The sequence below is a fragment of the Rhinatrema bivittatum genome, chromosome 3 (genome assembly GCF_901001135.1).
Source record: "Rhinatrema bivittatum chromosome 3, aRhiBiv1.1, whole genome shotgun sequence".
NCBI classification, from domain to species: Eukaryota; Metazoa; Chordata; class Amphibia; order Gymnophiona; family Rhinatrematidae; genus Rhinatrema; species Rhinatrema bivittatum.
Genome location: NC_042617.1, coordinates 258,415,480 through 258,433,861, shown reverse-complemented (window position 1 = coordinate 258,433,861; position 18,382 = coordinate 258,415,480). Strand labels below are relative to the sequence as shown.

The 18,382-nt window shown below is 43.4% G+C and overlaps 1 protein-coding gene across 1 annotated transcript in view; it reads left to right on the top strand.

The window, feature by feature from the left end:
• SYNDIG1 (synapse differentiation inducing 1) overlaps positions 1–18,382 on the top strand; it is a 493,681-nt gene that overhangs the window by 324,770 nt on the left and 150,529 nt on the right. The window contains exon 3 of the mRNA XM_029594508.1: positions 2,205–2,342. Within this exon, the coding sequence (XP_029450368.1) occupies positions 2,205–2,342 (138 nt within the window). The remainder of the gene's footprint in view (positions 1–2,204; positions 2,343–18,382) is intronic.

Sequence of the window (18,382 nt, the reverse complement as noted above, 5' to 3'; positions counted from 1 at the left end):
AAGGGAACAATAAGTGAAGTGATCAAATATGCAGATGATACAAAATTATTTCGAGTTGTTAATTCACAAGTGGATTGTGAAAAATTGTAGGAGGATCCTGCGAGACTGGAAGACTGGACATTTAAATGGCAGATGAAATTTAATATGGATAAGTACAAAGTGATGCACATGAAAATGTTAAGTTCCATATTAAGAGTTACCACCCAGGTAAAGTACCTGGGCAATGCATCATAGTGGACAATATGCAATTCAGAAAACTATTCTATAGTGCAGGAAAATTGATTTGTAGATGCATTCTCCCTGATACCTGGCACATCTGAGGTTTCAAAGGCTGTATGTACTTTATGCCTGGGTTAAGAGTGTATAAGGGATAATGGAGCAGAGTGATATTGAGGAGCCTGTGAGTATGCAGATCACATTGGGGGATTTGGGGAAGTCTGCAAGTATATTGTGATGGTGTATGTGGCAGAGCATTGAGTACACTAACATGGATATGGAGACATGAGTATACTGAGGGGAAGATATGGGACCAGAGTTGGTAAATGCATTGAGTAAAGGATATGGAGACATAGTTGTTGTAAGCATTTGGGAGATGTGGTGGAAATCAGTGAATGCAATGAAGGAAATTTAGAGAAGTGAGTTAATGCAGTGAGGGATAGATACAGTGGGAATTGGTGAGTATGTCAAGAAAGGAACATAGATGAAGTCAGTGTCAAGAGGTATGGAGGGAACTGGTAAGTGCATTTGGGAATTGTGGAAATTCAGTGAGTTACTGAGGACAAATATTAGGGAGATTGGCAAATGTGTTGAGAGAGCATGTGGAGAGAATAAAGTAGGATTGACTTCACAGATATTGTAAAATACTAAATGCCTCTATGTGCACAGTGTGATTGAGACCAGGGAATATGGGTGTATAATGTATGTCACTGAGATTGGCTTGAACTGAGGATTTGAGTGTGTGGGGGGAAAGGTATGTTCAGACTTCAGAGTGTCAGTTTACCTGACTGAAACTGGAGTAGGGATGGGGTGGAGTGGGTATATGTCTAAAAGGTAAGGAGGAGCTTGAAGTGTAGTCTATTTGTGTATCTTGCTGAGTCTTTGGGTAGCATATATAATCTGCTATTCATAGCTTTCTATAACTATTATTCAAATGGCATATGACATTCTGTCACAATCTGTTAGTTATGTTAAATTAACACATAAGGACTAATGCACTGGATGTATATTTAACTAGGTGTTGAAGTAGAAATGTTAGACTGAGTTGATGGAAATGCAAAAAAAATGATGCTCACTGCTGGCTGTAATAGTTTGCAACTTTGATTACAAGAAGGCCAGTGAAGAAGGAGGGTAGAGATAATGCCTTTATAAAGTTAATGCATGTTTAGATATAAGATTTTGAGTTCCCTAAGGTCTGTTTCCCAAACAATGTATCATAAATGAAGCTGAGGTTTCTTATATATGGGAGGATATTACAGGCTGGGAATATAGGATGGAAGTCCATGACATTTATTTACATAATGGTAAAAAAGTAAATACAAACATTATGAAGTTGCTAAGTTGAAAATTTGTAAAGGTGCTAAGAAGCTGTTAGCTCACATTGCTTATAGCTACAAACATGATACAAATTGTTAATCAAAAAAAAGAAAAAGATATCCAGAGTATATTTTGGAAAATTGAAAGCTGTAAGATACTTTTGTTTTGAATAAAGGAGATAAAAATCTTTTGCATCTACTTCAGTCTGCATCCAGTACACGCCAGCATCTGCATACAGTTCAGCCCCCAGGCTCTTCTGCAGTTCTCTTTTAGGATTGCCACTGTCATGTCTTTTATGCTGTGCCCTGGGCTATTCCACTGGTGTGCCTCTGCTTATGCTTCTGATGCTTGTTTGCAAATTAACTAATTTTCTTAGTGCTTCCTCCCTTCCCCCCACATAAAAGTACCATACAGGCAATTTGTATACACAACAAGGTAGATCACATTGGAGGACTCCATCAAATATGCTAACTTGTACAGTGCCACATGTCTAGTCGTAGGTGGCAGACCCTCCTTTTCGACTTTAGCATCATTTTCACAGCTCCTATAATAACAAGTCTAAGAAGTTCATCTAACAAATAGTAAACATTGAAACATCCATGAAGTACTGGTGGTAATGTCCATTAAACATTAAACCTTTGTTATTTCTTCCTTTTCTTTTGCTATTTTAGAGTGACTACTCCAGTGACACAGAGAGTGAAGACAATTTCCTCATGATGCCACCACGAGACCATCTTGGCCTCAGTGTGTTCTCCATGCTGTGTTGCTTCTGGCCATTGGGAATTGCCGCATTTTATTTGTCTCATGAGGTAATATGGCATAAAATAGCTTAATATGCATGCTTATTTTAAAGCTGGCCATTATTCAGAAAAACTCAGCCATAACTGTTACAATTATATTCCAATATATTTTGGTTAAAAGCAGCTAATTCAAAAGAGTTCAACATTATTAAAACAACCCATATATGTCTTTTGTGAGGATCCAAAGAATTGTGTTCTAATATGACAATGCATGATCTGCACTTAATTTAGAATGGAACTGAGTGTGTGGGCAGAATATGCAAAACAGAAGTGCTTTTTAAATGGCCAAAGTCTGGGAAAAAACAGGAAGTAATGAATGAGTCACCCAAAGGGTTCTGATTAAAAGGCAATTTTATGTGCAGGGTATAGTTTGGGATTGCTGTAGAGAAAAAATGCAACCAATAAGGTATCATTTATTTTGCAGAAAAATTGTAAAAGGGTGAAGCTTAGCACTCAGTAAGGATGTGCAATTGTTTTAAACAAAATTGACAATTACAATGAAATAGTTTATTTTGTCTTGTTTCGGGAGCACCACAAAACAAAATTAAAATGTTAAAATGTCAGAAAATATGGTATATTTTGTTAGTGCTCACTAACTTAAAATGTTACTGATAAAAGTGTCAACTAGGGGAGCAGTTTGTTAGCTAGAGGTATGGTACTACATTCCCATTGGCAAAAACTCACAGTAAAAACTTTTTTAAATATATCCGAAGCAGAAAGCCTGTGAGGGAGTCAGTTGGACCGTTAGATGATCGAGGGGTTAAAGGGGCACTTAGAGAAGATAAGGCCATCGCGGAAAGATTAAATGATTTCTTTGCTTCGGTGTTTACTGAAGAGGATGTTGGGGAGGTACCCGTAATGGAGAAGGTTTTCATGGGTAATGATTCAGATGGACTGAATCAAATCACGGTGAACCTAGAAGATGTGGTAGGCCTGATTGACAAACTGAAGAGTAGTAAATCACCTGGACCGGATGGTATACACCCCAGAGTTCTGAAGGAACTAAAAAATGAAATTTCAGACCTATTAGTAAAAATTTGTAACTTATCATTAAAATCATCCATTGTACCTGAAGACTGGAGGATAGCAAATGTAACCCCAATATTTAAAAAGGGCTCCAGGGGCGATCCAGGAAACTACAGACCGGTTAGCCTGACTTCAGTGCCAGGAAAAATAGTGGAAAGTGTTCTAAACATCAAAATCACAGAACATATAGAAAGACATGGTTTAATGGAACAAAGTCAGCATGGCTTTACCCAGGGCAAGTCTTGCCTCACAAATCTGCTTCACTTTTTTGAAGGAGTTAATAAACATATGGATAAAGGTGAACCGGTAGATATAGTATACTTGGATTTTCAGAAGGCGTTTGACAAAGTTCCTCATGAGAGGCTTCTAGGGAAAGTAAAAAGTCATGGGATAGGTGGCGATGTCCTTTCGTGGATTGCAAACTGGCTAAAAGACAGGAAACAGAGAGTAGGATTAAATGGGCAATTTTCTCAGTGGAAGGGAGTGGACAGTGGAGTGCCTCAGGGATCTGTATTGGGATCCTTGCTGTTCAATATATTTATAAATGATCTGGAAAGAAATACGATGAGTGAGATAATCAAATTTGCAGATGACACAAAATTGTTCAGAGTAGTTAAATCACAAGCAGATTGTGATAAATTGCAGGAAGACCTTGTGAGACTGGAAAATTGGGCATCCAAATGGCAGATGAAATTTAATGTGGATAAGTGCAAGGTGATGCATATAGGGAAAAATAACCCATGCTATAATTACACAATGTTGGGTTCCATATTAGGTGCTACAACCCAAGAAAGAGATCTAGGTGTCATAGTGGATAACACATTGAAATCGTCGGTGCAGTGTGCTGCGGCAGTCAAAAAAGCAAACAGAATGTTGGGAATTATTAGAAAAGGAATGATGAATAAAACGGAAAATGTCATAATGCCTCTGTATCGCTCCATGGTGAGACCGCACCTTGAATACTGTGTACAATTCTGGTCGCCGCATCTCAAAAAAGATATAATTGCGATGGAGAAGGTACAGAGAAGGGCTACCAAAATGATAAGGGGAATGGAACAACTCCCCTATAAGGAAAGACTAAAGAGGTTAGGACTTTTCAGCTTGGAGAAGAGACGACTGAGGGGGGATATGATAGAGGTGTTTAAAATCATGAGAGGTCTAGAACGGGTAGATGTGAATCGGTTATTTACTCTTTCGGATAGTAGAAAGACTAGGGGGCACTCCATGAAGTTAGCATGGGGCACATTTAAAACTAATCGGAGAAAGTTCTTTTTTACGCAACGCACAATTAAACTCTGGAATTTGTTGCCAGAGAATGTGGTTAGTGCAGTTAGTATAGCTGTGTTTAAAAAAGGATTAGATAAGTTCTTGGAGGAGAAGTCCATTACCTGCTATTAAGTTCACTTAGAGAATAGCCACTGCCATTAGCAATGGTTACATGGAATAGACTTAGTTTTTGGGTACTTGCCATGTTCTTATGGCCTGGATTGGCCACTGTTGGAAACAGGATGCTGGGCTTGATGGACCCTTGGTCTGACCCAGTATGGCATTTTCTTATGTTCTTATGTTTAATTACTTGTTTGCATTGCCAAAGTTGAAAGACAGTGTTTGTGGGGGGATGGCCAGTGCCAGGAAACAAGTATAAACAAACTGTTGAAGCGTGGATACTTGGAAAGGGGTGGAGTTGGCGCAGCCTGCAGCCCTGCAGGTCTCCACCATCAGCTGGAAGAGCTGGCTGAGGCAGAGGCCCAACTGGAGCTTCACCTATACCAGACCTCATTCCCCTTCAGTTGAGCACTCAGTTTCCGGGGCCAGCAGGTCTTAGGTGGGGGCCTCTGCTGATGAGCTGCAGATCATTAGAGATGGCTGGGTCACAGGCCAGGGCTGATTAGGTATGGGCATATTCAGAGAACAGGTGAAGATCGGTGGCAGAGGTCAAACATGGTAGTGAGATAGGCAGTGGTCAGTAGTAGGGGGAGATCAGGTGTGGTCGTGAGTCAGGCAGTGGTCAGTGGCAGGTGGAGTTCAGAAATGGTTGTTAGTAAGTTGTGGTCAGTGGCAGGCAGAGTTCCAAGCATTGTCAAGTGTCAACAGGCCAAAGTCAGAACCAGAGATACGTCCAAGGGAAGGAGGGATGGATAGGTAGGCAGCACAGGTGAGTAGACAAAGACATGGAGGACACTGTGGAGCTGAAGGCTGACCATGAGATGAATACGTGATGAAGAACTGAATGCTGACCATAGGACAAAGATGAAGACTAGGAATACAGGAACAAAGATCAGGAATACAGGAATGAAGATCGGGAAACCTCAGGTGACTTTCTCTACTTTGCAGTAGTGGACCTATTGCCGAGGCATTGATTGCAGGGCAGAAGGCCCTTTTATGGGCCAGAGGCTGAGATGTCATCTGAGGGTGCAGCAGGGGATTTCCCATCACAGGCCATTTTAGTTAGGGGAAGTTGGGTGCGTGTACTCCTAGGAACAGCTCAGGAGAGTTGGTGGCATGCTGCCGCGTGGCATCAGGCTGAGTATGGTGACTCACCATGTCCCAACTTGTGGCATCCAGGGTGGCGATGGAAACCGGGAAACCTTGCTTGGGGTGGAGGTAAGCATGACGGTCCTCTGCCTTGCTCCACAGACCGCCAAATGCAACAGTTTTCCTCCCTTAAGCCCCCCTCCCATGGTCTTGGCTTCTTTGGATGTAGCACATGAAATTCTTTTAGCAGGTGGAGTTCCAGAAATTTGGAAGCAGGTTCCCAAGAGTTTTTTTTAGGACCATATACCTTCCAGGAGAGGAGGTATTCCCACTTCTTGCCTCTGCACTGTGAATCCAAAATTTCTTCCACTTCAAGACCATGCTGACCTCACTAATCACTTCTTGAGATTTGGGTGATGTCCTAGAGGGTCAAGTGAATATGAGTGATTTTAATAAAGACACATGAAAAACAATGTGAATTCCCAGTGTGGGTGGCAGCCTCAGCTAGTAAGTTCTATCAGGACCTATCTGGCAAGGTATAGTAAAGGGCTTAATGATTTGGGAAGTGAGGCACATAGAAGGCACCCTCAAGTGAATTTGACAAATACTCAACCAGACTTTTTTGCCTGTCTTAAATTGAGGAGTGGGCCTCCTGTGTGCACCTGTGATTTTCTTGGTCTTCTCAGCCACCCTTTGAATGAAGGTATCGGTACGAATCCAAAGGTTATGGAGCTCCTGGGCACATAACTGGGCTGCCGGTGAGGGTAATGCCATGGGGAGAGGCATTGGTGGTAAGGGTTGCTTTCCATAAACAAATTAAAATGGTGAAGAACCTGTAGCAGCACAGACATGGGAATTATGAGAGAACTCCACCTAGGGTAACAGGGAAGCCCAGTTATCTTCACACTCATTGACATAGGCTAGAGGAATGTTTTGAGCATGTGGTTAGTACATAGGGATGTGAATCGTTTTTTGATGATTTAAAACAATCGTCAGATATATTTTAAATCGTCAAAAATCGTTAGAGCCGCGATACAATAGCAATTCCCCCGATTTATTGTCAAAAAATCGTAAATCGGGGGAGGGGGAGGGCGGGAAAACCGGCACACCAAAACAACCCTAAAACCCACCCCGACCCTTTAAAACAAATCCCCCACCCTCCCGAAGCCCCCCAAAATGTTTTAAATTACCTGGGGTTCAGTGTGGGGGGGGGGGGGGGGGGTCCCGGCGCGATCTCCCGCTCTCGGGCCATGGCTGCGTTAATAGAAATGGCACCGGTGGCCCTTTGCCCTTACCATATGACAGGGCAAAGGTAGCGCTGGCGCCATTTTGGTTCCTGTCACCCGACGTCACAAGTGCAGGAGATCGCTCCCCGACCCCCAGGGACTTTTGGCCAGCTTGGGGGGGGGCCTCCTGACCCCCACAAGACTTGCCAAAAGTCCAGCGGGGGTCCGGGAGCGACCTCCTGCACGCGGGCCGTATTGCCAATATTCAAAATGGCGCCGGCGCTACTTTTGCCCTCACTATGTCGACAGGGACCAGCGAGCTTGTCTTACATTTAGTAGTTGGTAAAGGTATTCAAGATTTTTATGATCTGTATATATATATAGTGATTTGGTGCTGAGTGCCTTCCAGCAAATGGTGCACATTTCTAGGGCTAGTTTGATGGCTAGGAGTTCCCTGTCTCCAATGCTGTAGTTAAGCTCTGTGGGAGAAAACTTCTTTGAGAAGAACGAGAAAGAATGAAGCACTCCCTTAACCGAATGCTAGCTGAATAAAGCCCCTACATCCAAGAAGGAGACGTCTACCTCTAGGATGAACGGGTGTGTCAGATCTGGGTGATAAAGGCAGGGTTTTTTCAAGAATGTGTCTTTTAACATTGGAAAGCTGTGATAGCTTCAGGGGTCCAAACCTTTGTGTTAGCTCTTTTATGAGTAAGGGCCATGAGTGGTTCTGCAATAGCAGAGTAATTTGGAATAAATTGGCAATAATAGTTGACAAACCCCAAAAACCTCTGCAGGGCTCAAAGTCCTACTGGACAGGGCCAATCCTGGATGCTTTTGACTTTCTCAGGGTCCATATGGAAGCCTTTTCTGGAAACAATATATCCCAAGAAGGGTAAGCTTTCTTTCTCAAGTGGGCACTTCTCTAGTTTAGCAAACAAGTTGTTTTCTCACAGCCACTGTAACAAGACATACATCCCGATGGTGGGTACTGAGATCCTGAGAGACTATTAGGATATTGTTGAGATATACAACTATGCATACATAGAGTTAATGTTGGAAGATTTAATTCAACATTTTTTGAAAGACAGCTGGGACATTACACAGCCCGAAGGGCATCACTAAATACTTGTAATGTCTATCACGTATATTGAATGCTGTCTTCCATTCTTCTCCACGTTTGATCCAGATAAAATTGTAAGCTTCTTGGAGGTCTAATTTTGTAAAGATGCTGGCCCCTTGAAGCCGGTCAAAATGTTCAGAAATTAACGGCAGCGGGTACCGATAGCATCTAATTTGCAATAGTCAATACAGGGCCTGAGTGAGCCATCTTTTTTGGCCATGAAAAAAAAATTAGCCACACTGGGGATGAAGATGGATGAAATCCTGCTCTAAATTCTCTCGGATGTAGTCCCACATTGCTCGAGTCTCAGGGAGAAGAAAAGGATGTACTCTGCCCCGAAGAGGCTTGGTGTTAGGAAGCAGCTCAATCCCATGGTTGTATAACTGAAGGGGTGGTAGAGTCTCCACCTTTCTTTTGGAGAAGACATCCTCAAAATCACTGTACTGAGGTGGAAGGCCCGGGAGTCTGGTGGCCAATGGTAAGCGGAGTGGAGGTTCCACATGTTCCGTGGCCCAGTCAATCTATGGAGTGTGCTGCTGGGTGAATGGCTCTAGTGATGATGTGGAAGGTTATAGGCTCTTGATGGAGTACTCCAGTAGGTAGAGTCTGAGGTAAAATTGCTAGGCTGATTGGGCCAGGTAAGAGGTCCTCATAGATGGAGGATATAATTAGTGGTGATTTCCTCTGAATGGTGGAGATCTGCAGATCAACCACCAGTTCCTGCATCATGAAATCTCCCCACCCCCCAGAACTGAAGTCAACTGGAGCTAGGGAAGTGAAGTTCATCTGATCTGTGGAGATGGTTACAGGGAGTATTAGCTGGGGATTAGGTTTTGTGAAACCTAGGATCATTTTTCCACCAGATCCTAGGCTCAGATGTTTCCTGGCATCACCAGGAATTTGGTGACATTTGCCCAGACAGTATAGGCACAGGCCTAGTTGCCGGCAACAATGACTTTATTCAGGAGCAAGGTGGCTGTGGCTGAGTTGCATAAGTTCATCCGAGTTCAGTAGAAGAGGAGGCTGGAGTTGGCGGAGACAGCACTCAGGAACTGCGGAGCAAACGTGATGGCCATGCATATAGGTAGAGCATCCCTGGCTTGTTGCTGAAGGCGATGGCCTATCTTCACCATCAAGTCAATAAGACCCTCCAGAGACTCCGGAAGCTCTCAAGTTGCCAGCTGATCTTTGATCTAGGGAGACATGCCCTCCAGTAAAATACTGCACCTAGGCCATGGCCTTGCCATCTAAAAGCAACAGAATGTAGGTGGTCTTCATGATGTCATCCAGAAATAGTGCAGCTTGGAGCATAAAGAGTATGTAGCACTGATTTAAGAACCCTGGCATTGCTTGGGATCCCCTGCAAACTGGGGTGGAAATGGCAATTGCTGAATATGGCAACTTGGAGTCACAGGCATGGCTGGTACAGTCAGTGGAAGCACTGGAGTGGCTGAAGCTGCAGTTGCATCCAGCTGCATGGTGAGACGTCACATGGAGGCTGCTATCAGTTCCAGAAATTGCTGCTGCTCTTGGAGCTTGTGTGTGAGACCTGGAATTGCCTGGAAAGTGGTGACATCTGCCAAGTTCATGGCCTTGGCAATCTGTTGTGGACATGGACCCTTGGTGGAGTTGGTACAATCTACAGGGTGGAGCTCTACAGGTCCCCACCATCGGCTGGCAGAGTTGGCTGAGGTAGAGGCCCAACTGGAGCTTCACCTATACCAGCCCTCTTTCCCATTAGAAACATAGAAACATAGAAATGACGGCAGAAGAAGACCAAACGGTCCATCCAGTCTGCCCAGCAAGCTTCACACATTTTTTCTCTCATACTTATCTGTTTCTCTTACCTCTTGGTTCTATTTCCCTTCCACCCCCACCATTAATGTAGAGAGCAGTGATGGAGCTGCATCCAAGTGAAATATCTAGCTTGATTAGTTAGGGGTAGTAGGGGTAGTAAGCGCCGCAATAAGCAAGCTACACCCATGCTTATTTGTTTTACCCAGACTATGTTATACAGCCCTTATTGGTTGTTTTTCTTCTCCCCTGCTGTTGAAGCAGGGAGCTATGCTGGATATGCGTGAAGTATCAGTTTTTTTTTTTCCCCTGCCGTTGAAGCAGAGAGCTATGCTGGATATGCGTGAAGTATCAGTTTTTCTTCTCTCCTGCCGTTGAAGCAGAGAGCTATGCTGGATATGCGTGAAGTATCAGTTTTTCTCCCATGCGGTTGAAGTAGAGAGCCATGCTGGATATGCATCGAAAGTGAAGTATCAGGCACATTTGGTTTGGGGTAGTAACCGCCGTAACAAGCCAGCTACTCCCCGCTTTGTGACTGCAAATCCTTTTTTCTTCTCCCCTGCTGTTGAAGCTATGCTAGATATGCGTGAAGCATCAGTTTTTCTTTTCCCCTGCTGTTAAAGCAGAGAGCTATGCTGGATATGCATCGAAAGTGAAGTATCAGGCATATTTGGTTTGGGGTAGTAACCGCCATAACAAGCCAGCTACTCCCCGCTTTGTGAGTGCGAACCCTTTTTTCTTCTCCCCTGCTGTTGAAGCAGAGAACTATGCTGTATATGCTTTGAAAGTGAAGTATCAGGCTTATTTGGTTTGGGGTAGTAACCGCCGTAACAAGCCAGCTACTCCCCTCTTTGTGAGTGCAAATCCTTTTTTTCCACATTTCCTCTTGCTGTTGAAGCTTAGAGCGATGTTGGAGTCACAGTAAGCATGTGTATGTTTATTGAATAAGGGTATTGTCTCCAGGCAGTAGCCATCATTATGGTGAGTCACCCACTCTTCATTGGCGGCCTCTTGACTTTATGGATCCACAGTGTTTATCCCACGCCCCTTTGAAGTCCTTCACAGTTCTGGTCTTCACCACTTCCTCCGGAAGGGCATTCCAGGCATCCACCACCCTCTCCGTGAAGAAATACCTCCTGACATTGGTTCTGAATCTTCCTCCCTGGAGCTTCAAATCGTGACCCCTGGTTCTGCTGATTTTTTTCCTACGGAAAAGGTTTGTTGTTGTCTTTGGATCATTAAAACCTTTCAAGTATCTGAAAGTCTGTATCATATCACCTCTGCTCCTCCTTTCCTCCAGGGTGTACATATTTAGATTCTTCAATCTCTCCTCGTACGTCATCCGATGAAGATCCTCCACCTTCCTGGTCGCCCTTCTCTGTATCGCTTCCATCTTGTCTTTGTCTTTTTGTAGATACGGTCTCCAGTACTGAACACAGTACTCCAGGTGAGGCCTCACCAAGGACCTGTACAAGGGAATAATCACTTCCCTTTTCTTACTCGATATTCCTCTCTCTATGCTCTAGGTTGAGCCTTTGGGTGCCAGGGCTAGCAGGTCTTAGGTGGAGGTCTCTGCTGATGAGCTGGAGGTCAGTAGAGATGGTTGGATCACAGGCCAGTATCCAGGGCTGGCTAGGTATGGGTGTAGTCATAGAGCAGGATAAGGTTGGTGGCAGGCAAAGGTCAAATGTGGTCATGAGTCAGGCAGTGGTCAGTGGCAGGCGGAGTTCAGGCATGGTCATAAGCCAGGAAGTGGTCAATGGCAGATGGAGTTCAAGCATGGTCATGAATCAGGCAATGGTCAGTGGCAGGCAGTGTTCCAAGCACCGTCAAGTGTCAACAGGCCAAAGTCAAAACCAGAGATCTATCCGCACAGGCGGGTAGGCGAAGATATGGAAGACTCTGAAGAGCTGAAGACTGACCACAAGTCAAGGTCCTGATGATGAACTGAAGACTGACCAAAGGACAAAAATGAAAACCAACATGGGAACAAAGACCAGGAACATGGGAAAGAAGATGAGGAATGCTGAGGCAACTTACTCTATTTTGCAGTAGTGGACCTATTGCCGAGGCATGGATTGCAGGGAAGTAGTCTCTTTTATGGGCCAGAGGTTGTGATGTCATCTGTGGGTACCATGGGAGATTTCCTGTCATGGGTCCTTTATGTCAGGGGAAGTTGGGAGCATGCACATGTAGGAGCAGCCTAGGAGAGTCAGCGGCGTCCTGCCACTTGGTGTCAGGCTAAGTGCAGCAGCCTGCCGCATCACGGCTTGTGGCATCCAGGGCAGCTTCAGGAACTGGGAAACCATGCTCAGGGCTGGAGATAAGCATAGCAGTCTTCAGCCTTGCCCCGCGGAACACCTAACGCAACATAAACAAGTGATGTAATAACAACAAGCTCTAGTCAGCATAACAAAAACATATAATGGAAATGCATATTTTGAATTTGCCAATCATAGAAACATAGAAATGACGGCAGAAGAAGACCAAACGGCCCATCCAGTCTGCCCAGCAAGCTTTCGCACTTTTTTTCTTTCACATACTTATCTGTTTCTCTTGGCTCTTAGTAACCTTTTTTTTTATTCTATTTCCCTTCCACCCCCGCCATTAATGTAGAGAGCAGTGTTGGACTTGCATATAAGTGAAATAGCTTAATTTAGTTAGGGGTATTATTAACCACCGCAATAAGCAAGCTACACCCATGCTTATCTGTTTATTCAGACTATGTAATTCAGTCCTTGTTGATTGTTGCCTGAATATAGATCCACCTTTCTTCATTCCCCCCTGCTGTTGAAGCAGAGAGCCATGCTGGCTATGCATTGAAAGTGAAGTATCAGTCTTGCTCCCCTGCCGTTGAAGCAGAGGGCTATGCTGGATATGCGTGAATTGTCAAACTTCCTCCCCTGCTGTTGAAGCAGAGGGCTATGCTGGATTTTAAGAAAGAGCCCTGGAATTTGGGGATATGCATATTTTGAATTCCCCTGGTGTATGTGTGTCTGGGGGTGGTGGTTGGGGTGACTGTATGAGGTGAAAAGTGGGAGAGAAACTGGTTGGTGTGGTGACTGGTGTGAGAGAGATGCAGTCTGGTATGTGTGGGAATGACTGGGGTGACAATTCATGTTAGTGTGCAATTACTTGAAAATTAGGGAAACCCAAAATAAACACCCCCCCCCCCCCGAACCATTTTAAAAACTAACAACATAAAATGAAAACTACACGAAACACCCCCCCCAACACATCCCTAGTACTCCGTGAAAGTAAAATATATTCTTTGATATATATAGTATATAGCATTGCACTAGCCACACATGAATACAAATTGTGCATTTATTGAGATTAGAGAGATACATTACTGGTTTATGTAGGCCAACTGAAAAAAAGTCTTTCTTTATACAGATTGTTTTGGGACTACTCACACAGTGAGTAAAGAGTAACTATGAATGTTATAAAGTTAAGCTTACTTTAGGGATGACAGTAAAAACAGAAGTACCATATAGATACTAACATGCTTCTTTTTTAGGAGTCAACTTTTTTATTTCCAAAGGATTAGTAGCAGCCTGTGCTGTCGCTTACTGGTGGCATTATTTCTACAAAAGAACAACAATCTTTTCATGAATATGCTTATTATTTTATCTACATAGGGCAAATAAAATCTGTCCCTTAATATATCTGACTCTATGTGCTGATAACACAAGAGTCTGTTATTGCTGTCACAAATAACTATATGATACAGATTTTGTCAGTACTTTGACTATTGTTGGATAATTGAGGCCCTAAAACTATCTCACTGCTTAACAGAGGTTTGAAGTTTGTGGAAAAATCATTTGGAATGAAGAAAGGCAGCTTTGAAGGTCCTGTGCACATTGTAGTAAAAGAAAATAGCAACACTTGAAACACACAAAAGCATTTGAATACAAATAAACCTTCTATGCTTGCATTTTGCATTTAGTTTAAAAACAGAAAAGAATATACCAGAATGAGCTATAAATCAGAAAATTCAATATGAGCATGCTGTGTGATTCTACCTTCTCACTAGTGACACAGGGGGCCTATTGAGACAAATCAGTGTGTTATCTATAAATTCCTGGATCATTCATTTAAGACAGGAAAAGCTAATTTTTCCCCATACACTTTTGGATACATAAGCAAATGCATTTCTGTAATGCTTAGAAATATTTTTCAGTGCTTTGTTTTAATTCATTTAATACTTGGAGATGTTAGTGTTGTTGACACTCTCCATGGTTTCAGATGGAATACCTCTCCTGAACAAAGAAAAGGGGAACACAGAGAAATATGCTTTTACCTCTTTTCTTCTCTCCACCTTCTTAATCCCTGGTATAACAATTCCCCAGGTGTTGTTAAATGCACTTATTTATTAATAATATTGCTTAAATGTACTTTCACAATACCAATGAATAAAATTATAATACAAATATAAATAAAAGTGCATGCCAAATTATACAGTAACATGAAAGAGCTAGAACATTTCTGAATTATTTACAAAGATTCTTTGAAGAGATCTTTGAATAAAGTTTGAAAAAAATCTTCACAAATATTTTTAGAAACGTTTCTTAATTTCTGAAATGTTCTTTTCACTTGTCATGAGATAGGTTGACCCAGGCTTTTTTTAAAGTATATTACTTGATCTTCATTTGTTATATATTTAAAATAACCAAAATGGTATTGTTCTACTTCAGTTAATGGTTGATGTTGCTGATTCTATATAGTCTGAGAAGATCTGTAGGGACTAAAGAATCTGGAAGCATCTTTCATACAGACACAGAATGGGATAAGCCCTTTAGTAAACCTGATATATATTTCCCTTCCCTGTACTTTTAACTATTATGTAACTGAAGCTGGTGCGCGCTTCCCCAGGATAGCGTCAAAAGCCATTGTCCCGGCCTACTCCTCCCCGCCCAGACCCTTGCCCTTTGGAGAGGCCCGGCACTTCGGCGTGTAATGGGGGTTACGCGTGTGGCTGGGTCCTTCTGAAAATGCGCACAGCATGCGCAAGGCCCGGCTACACATGTAACCCCTGTTATTTACGCGCTTGGCCCTTTTAAAATCGGGCCGAGTGTGCGCACTTCGGAAATGGAACACACTGGGGTCGAGTTTAAAAGCACTGTTTGCACTAAAATGCCCAAATACGTACATATGTAGGTCATGCGTGAGCAACTTGGATTTTAAAAGCTGCTAATTATGCAATTATCTATGCATGTGTGAGCAAATATAAAGGGGGCGGAAAAAGGACAGGGCATAGGCATTCCAGTGCAGGGCCAATAGTTACATGCATAACCCCTTATTTTAAAACCGGAGGCTGCAGTACGCATTGGCTTGTTAGCCATGTATATTTACTGCTGTTCCTGATGAGGAGCAAGTCTGTAGATCTCACATTTTAGGGCCTACAGGACAGGGTAAGGGGTCTGGGTCAACTGGGGGGGAGTGCAGGATGAAGAACCAGAAGGGTCTAGGTGACCTCAAGATTGACAAGGTGGACTAATTGGTGGACTAATTGGAAAAACTGGGAGTATCCCTTGCGTGAGTGTGTTTTAAAATCTGCTTACCTAAGCGCGCTAAAGCTGACGAAGATCCAAGGAAAATACCCGAAGTAAGTTTTTCCTAAATTAGGAGCATACTTATGCGTGGTAGGTGTATTTTAAATCATACATGCGCAAATGCACACCCCATTTAAAATTTAAGCATATGTCCACTTGCTCGCTCATATGCACGTGTATGGGTGCACACATGCTCGTTTTATAATTAACTTGACTATTTGCAAATATTGAACAGTACAGCGTGCGCTAGAAATGAAAGAAAATTTTAAAAATGAAATTTCATGTTTTTTTCTATCAATTCTTTTAAAAAATGCATGAAATGATGCTGGCTATACCAGGTCCACAAATACAAAACCATTCATGGACTTTATATTTAGGTGGGCTATTGAAAATTGTCTCCTTAAAATTATTTATATTGTAGAGTTCACGCCCCAAAGAACCTCATCTGCTTATTGATGAAATTATTAATACCTTAGATGGTCACCTGAACTCTTCCACTCAGCCACATCTGAAAAGAGCTGCAGCTCATTATTAGATACATATGGGTTCCTCCATGTTATCCTGCCATTGTAGTTACTTAAAATTACTACCAAATTGACATGTCACTATTGTGGTTAACGTTAATAAAATGGTGGCTTCTCTTAATACCTGCAGTTGCTTGGGCTACCATCCCTAAAAAAGGCAGAATTTAACAGGAAACGTTCAAGTGAACTATGGGCAATTGCATATAGTTAAGGGTAACTTTCTTCACTTTTAGTGTGTATTAAATTTGCCTGGGGATGGTATATCTCCAATAATCCTGAGTCTATTGCTTGATCCAACAAGTATGAAAGGCATGCAGAGATATGGCATCAAGAATGCTTTCCAATAGATTTGTAGAAGGATGTGCATATGGTTATGTGTGGAGTGTGTAGGAGTTTGTATAGGTGGGGCTCTGGGTGGTGTGAGTGGGTATATTGTGATTGGGATGCAGGGATGTGGTGTGTGTATAGTGTTTGGGTATGTGTGGGCATGAAGGTATGGGTATAAGTTAGGTGGGGTTGTGTATGTGTGTGGATATGGGTGGAGTGTGTGTGAGATCTGATTGTGGAGTTGTGTATGTGTGTGGGGGTGTGGATGTTGCAGAGGCACATAGGTGTGTATATGCGTGTGTATATGCAACTCTGGGGTAAATCATCAAAAATGTGATCTTCAAATTACATGAGGATTGTGTAGAAATGATCTCTAGTACTTCAGTATCTCAGTGGTTCTAAGCATGTTCAGATTGCTTCTATTTTAAGAAAATCATAGCAGAGAAGGTCAGGTTCATCGGGTTTTTTTTTTATACTAGGAAGGAATGAAGACTAGGAAAGAACTAATGACAAGTAGGAAGGTGAAAAAGGGCAATGACTGACAGTGAGAAATAGCTGTGAAGACAATGACATTTAAAAACTGCTTCTTACCAGTAAATCAGGAAATAGAAAAAAGAGAGAAGTGAAAGTACAAGTTAGCTTCATATATATACTGTATATATGCTTGAATCAAGTAAGTCTGCACTCAGGGGGGCAGAAATGGTATGCTTTTCTGGAGCCCAGAGCTCAAGGACTCCCAGTCCAGGCTGCATCCTTATTACCATGAGTAAAAAGAAAACAAAAAACTAGGACTATATTGTAGACCATGCTTGAAGATTTTTATGGAAAGTTATGTACTATCTACTGTTTATAGGGTTTCCTGTTATGCGTGCCACCCGCTGCAGCCCCGCAGCGCGGCCTTCTCACCTTTTCAGATGGTGGGCCACCAGCTTCAACCTCAGGTTCCCTTCAGTGTCTCTGGCCCTGCTACGCTACCCAGTATTGCCAGCCAAGATGTCCCTGTTCGTCGGGCCTCTCTGCGTGGCCTGTGGAGAGACGCCACCATCAGCACCGCACCCCTTTCTAGGCGCATGTATCATTGATTATTTTAAAGGGCCCGTGGTGGGAACCTGGCCGTGGACCCAGATGCTGATGTCAGACTCTTCAGCATATAAAGCTCAGGCCTCGCTCCTTAGTTTTGCCTTTGCAACAGGTCTCCTTGTACTCCGAGTACTATTTGCTGATCCTAGAATCGTCTCATCATTGTGTTCCTGTTCTCCTTGTTCCTGTTTCATCTATGTGTTGAACTGACTCTCTGGATTTGACCTCCGCTACGCCTGACTACTCTTCAGCTTCTCTCCAGCCCCGGACCTCCGCAATGCCTGACCACACCTGCCTTCTCCACACCCTGACCACTGCCTTGATTGACTACGCCTGCCTTCTCCGCGCCCTGACCACTGCTTTGATTGACCACGCCTGCCTTCTCCGTGCCCTGACCCTTGCTTTAAACGACTATGCTACAGACTTTCCTGTATCCAGAGTCTTCATTGCTTGCCACAACTCTCACTCATCGCTGGCTCTGATCCTAGCCTGTCAGTGACGCCTCCTCTCGTCTATCCTCTGGACGTGGACTTACAAGGCTTAGGCCTTTCTTTGCTTGAGCGCCTCCAGTTACCCATTGTTCCTTTGGTACCTGAGTTCCAGTACTGAATTCAGTCCAGGATAGGACTTCGCCATCAATCGGCTGCTGTCTCTGGGCTGAACCACCTTTCATCTCTAGCTAACCTCGAGGCCCACCTAAGTCCTGTTGGCCCCGGCACTCAAAGGCTCAACCCGAGGAGAATGAGGGCTGGTATAGGTGAAGCTCCAGTGGCCTCAAGCTTCAGCCCACTCCACCTGCTGACGGTGGGGACCCATAGGCCCTCGCCTATGGGTTGTGTCAACCCCACCTCAGCCCAAGGGTCCACCTCCGACGCAACATTTCCAAGATGTGAGATTTGCTAGACTCAATTAAAATGCATTC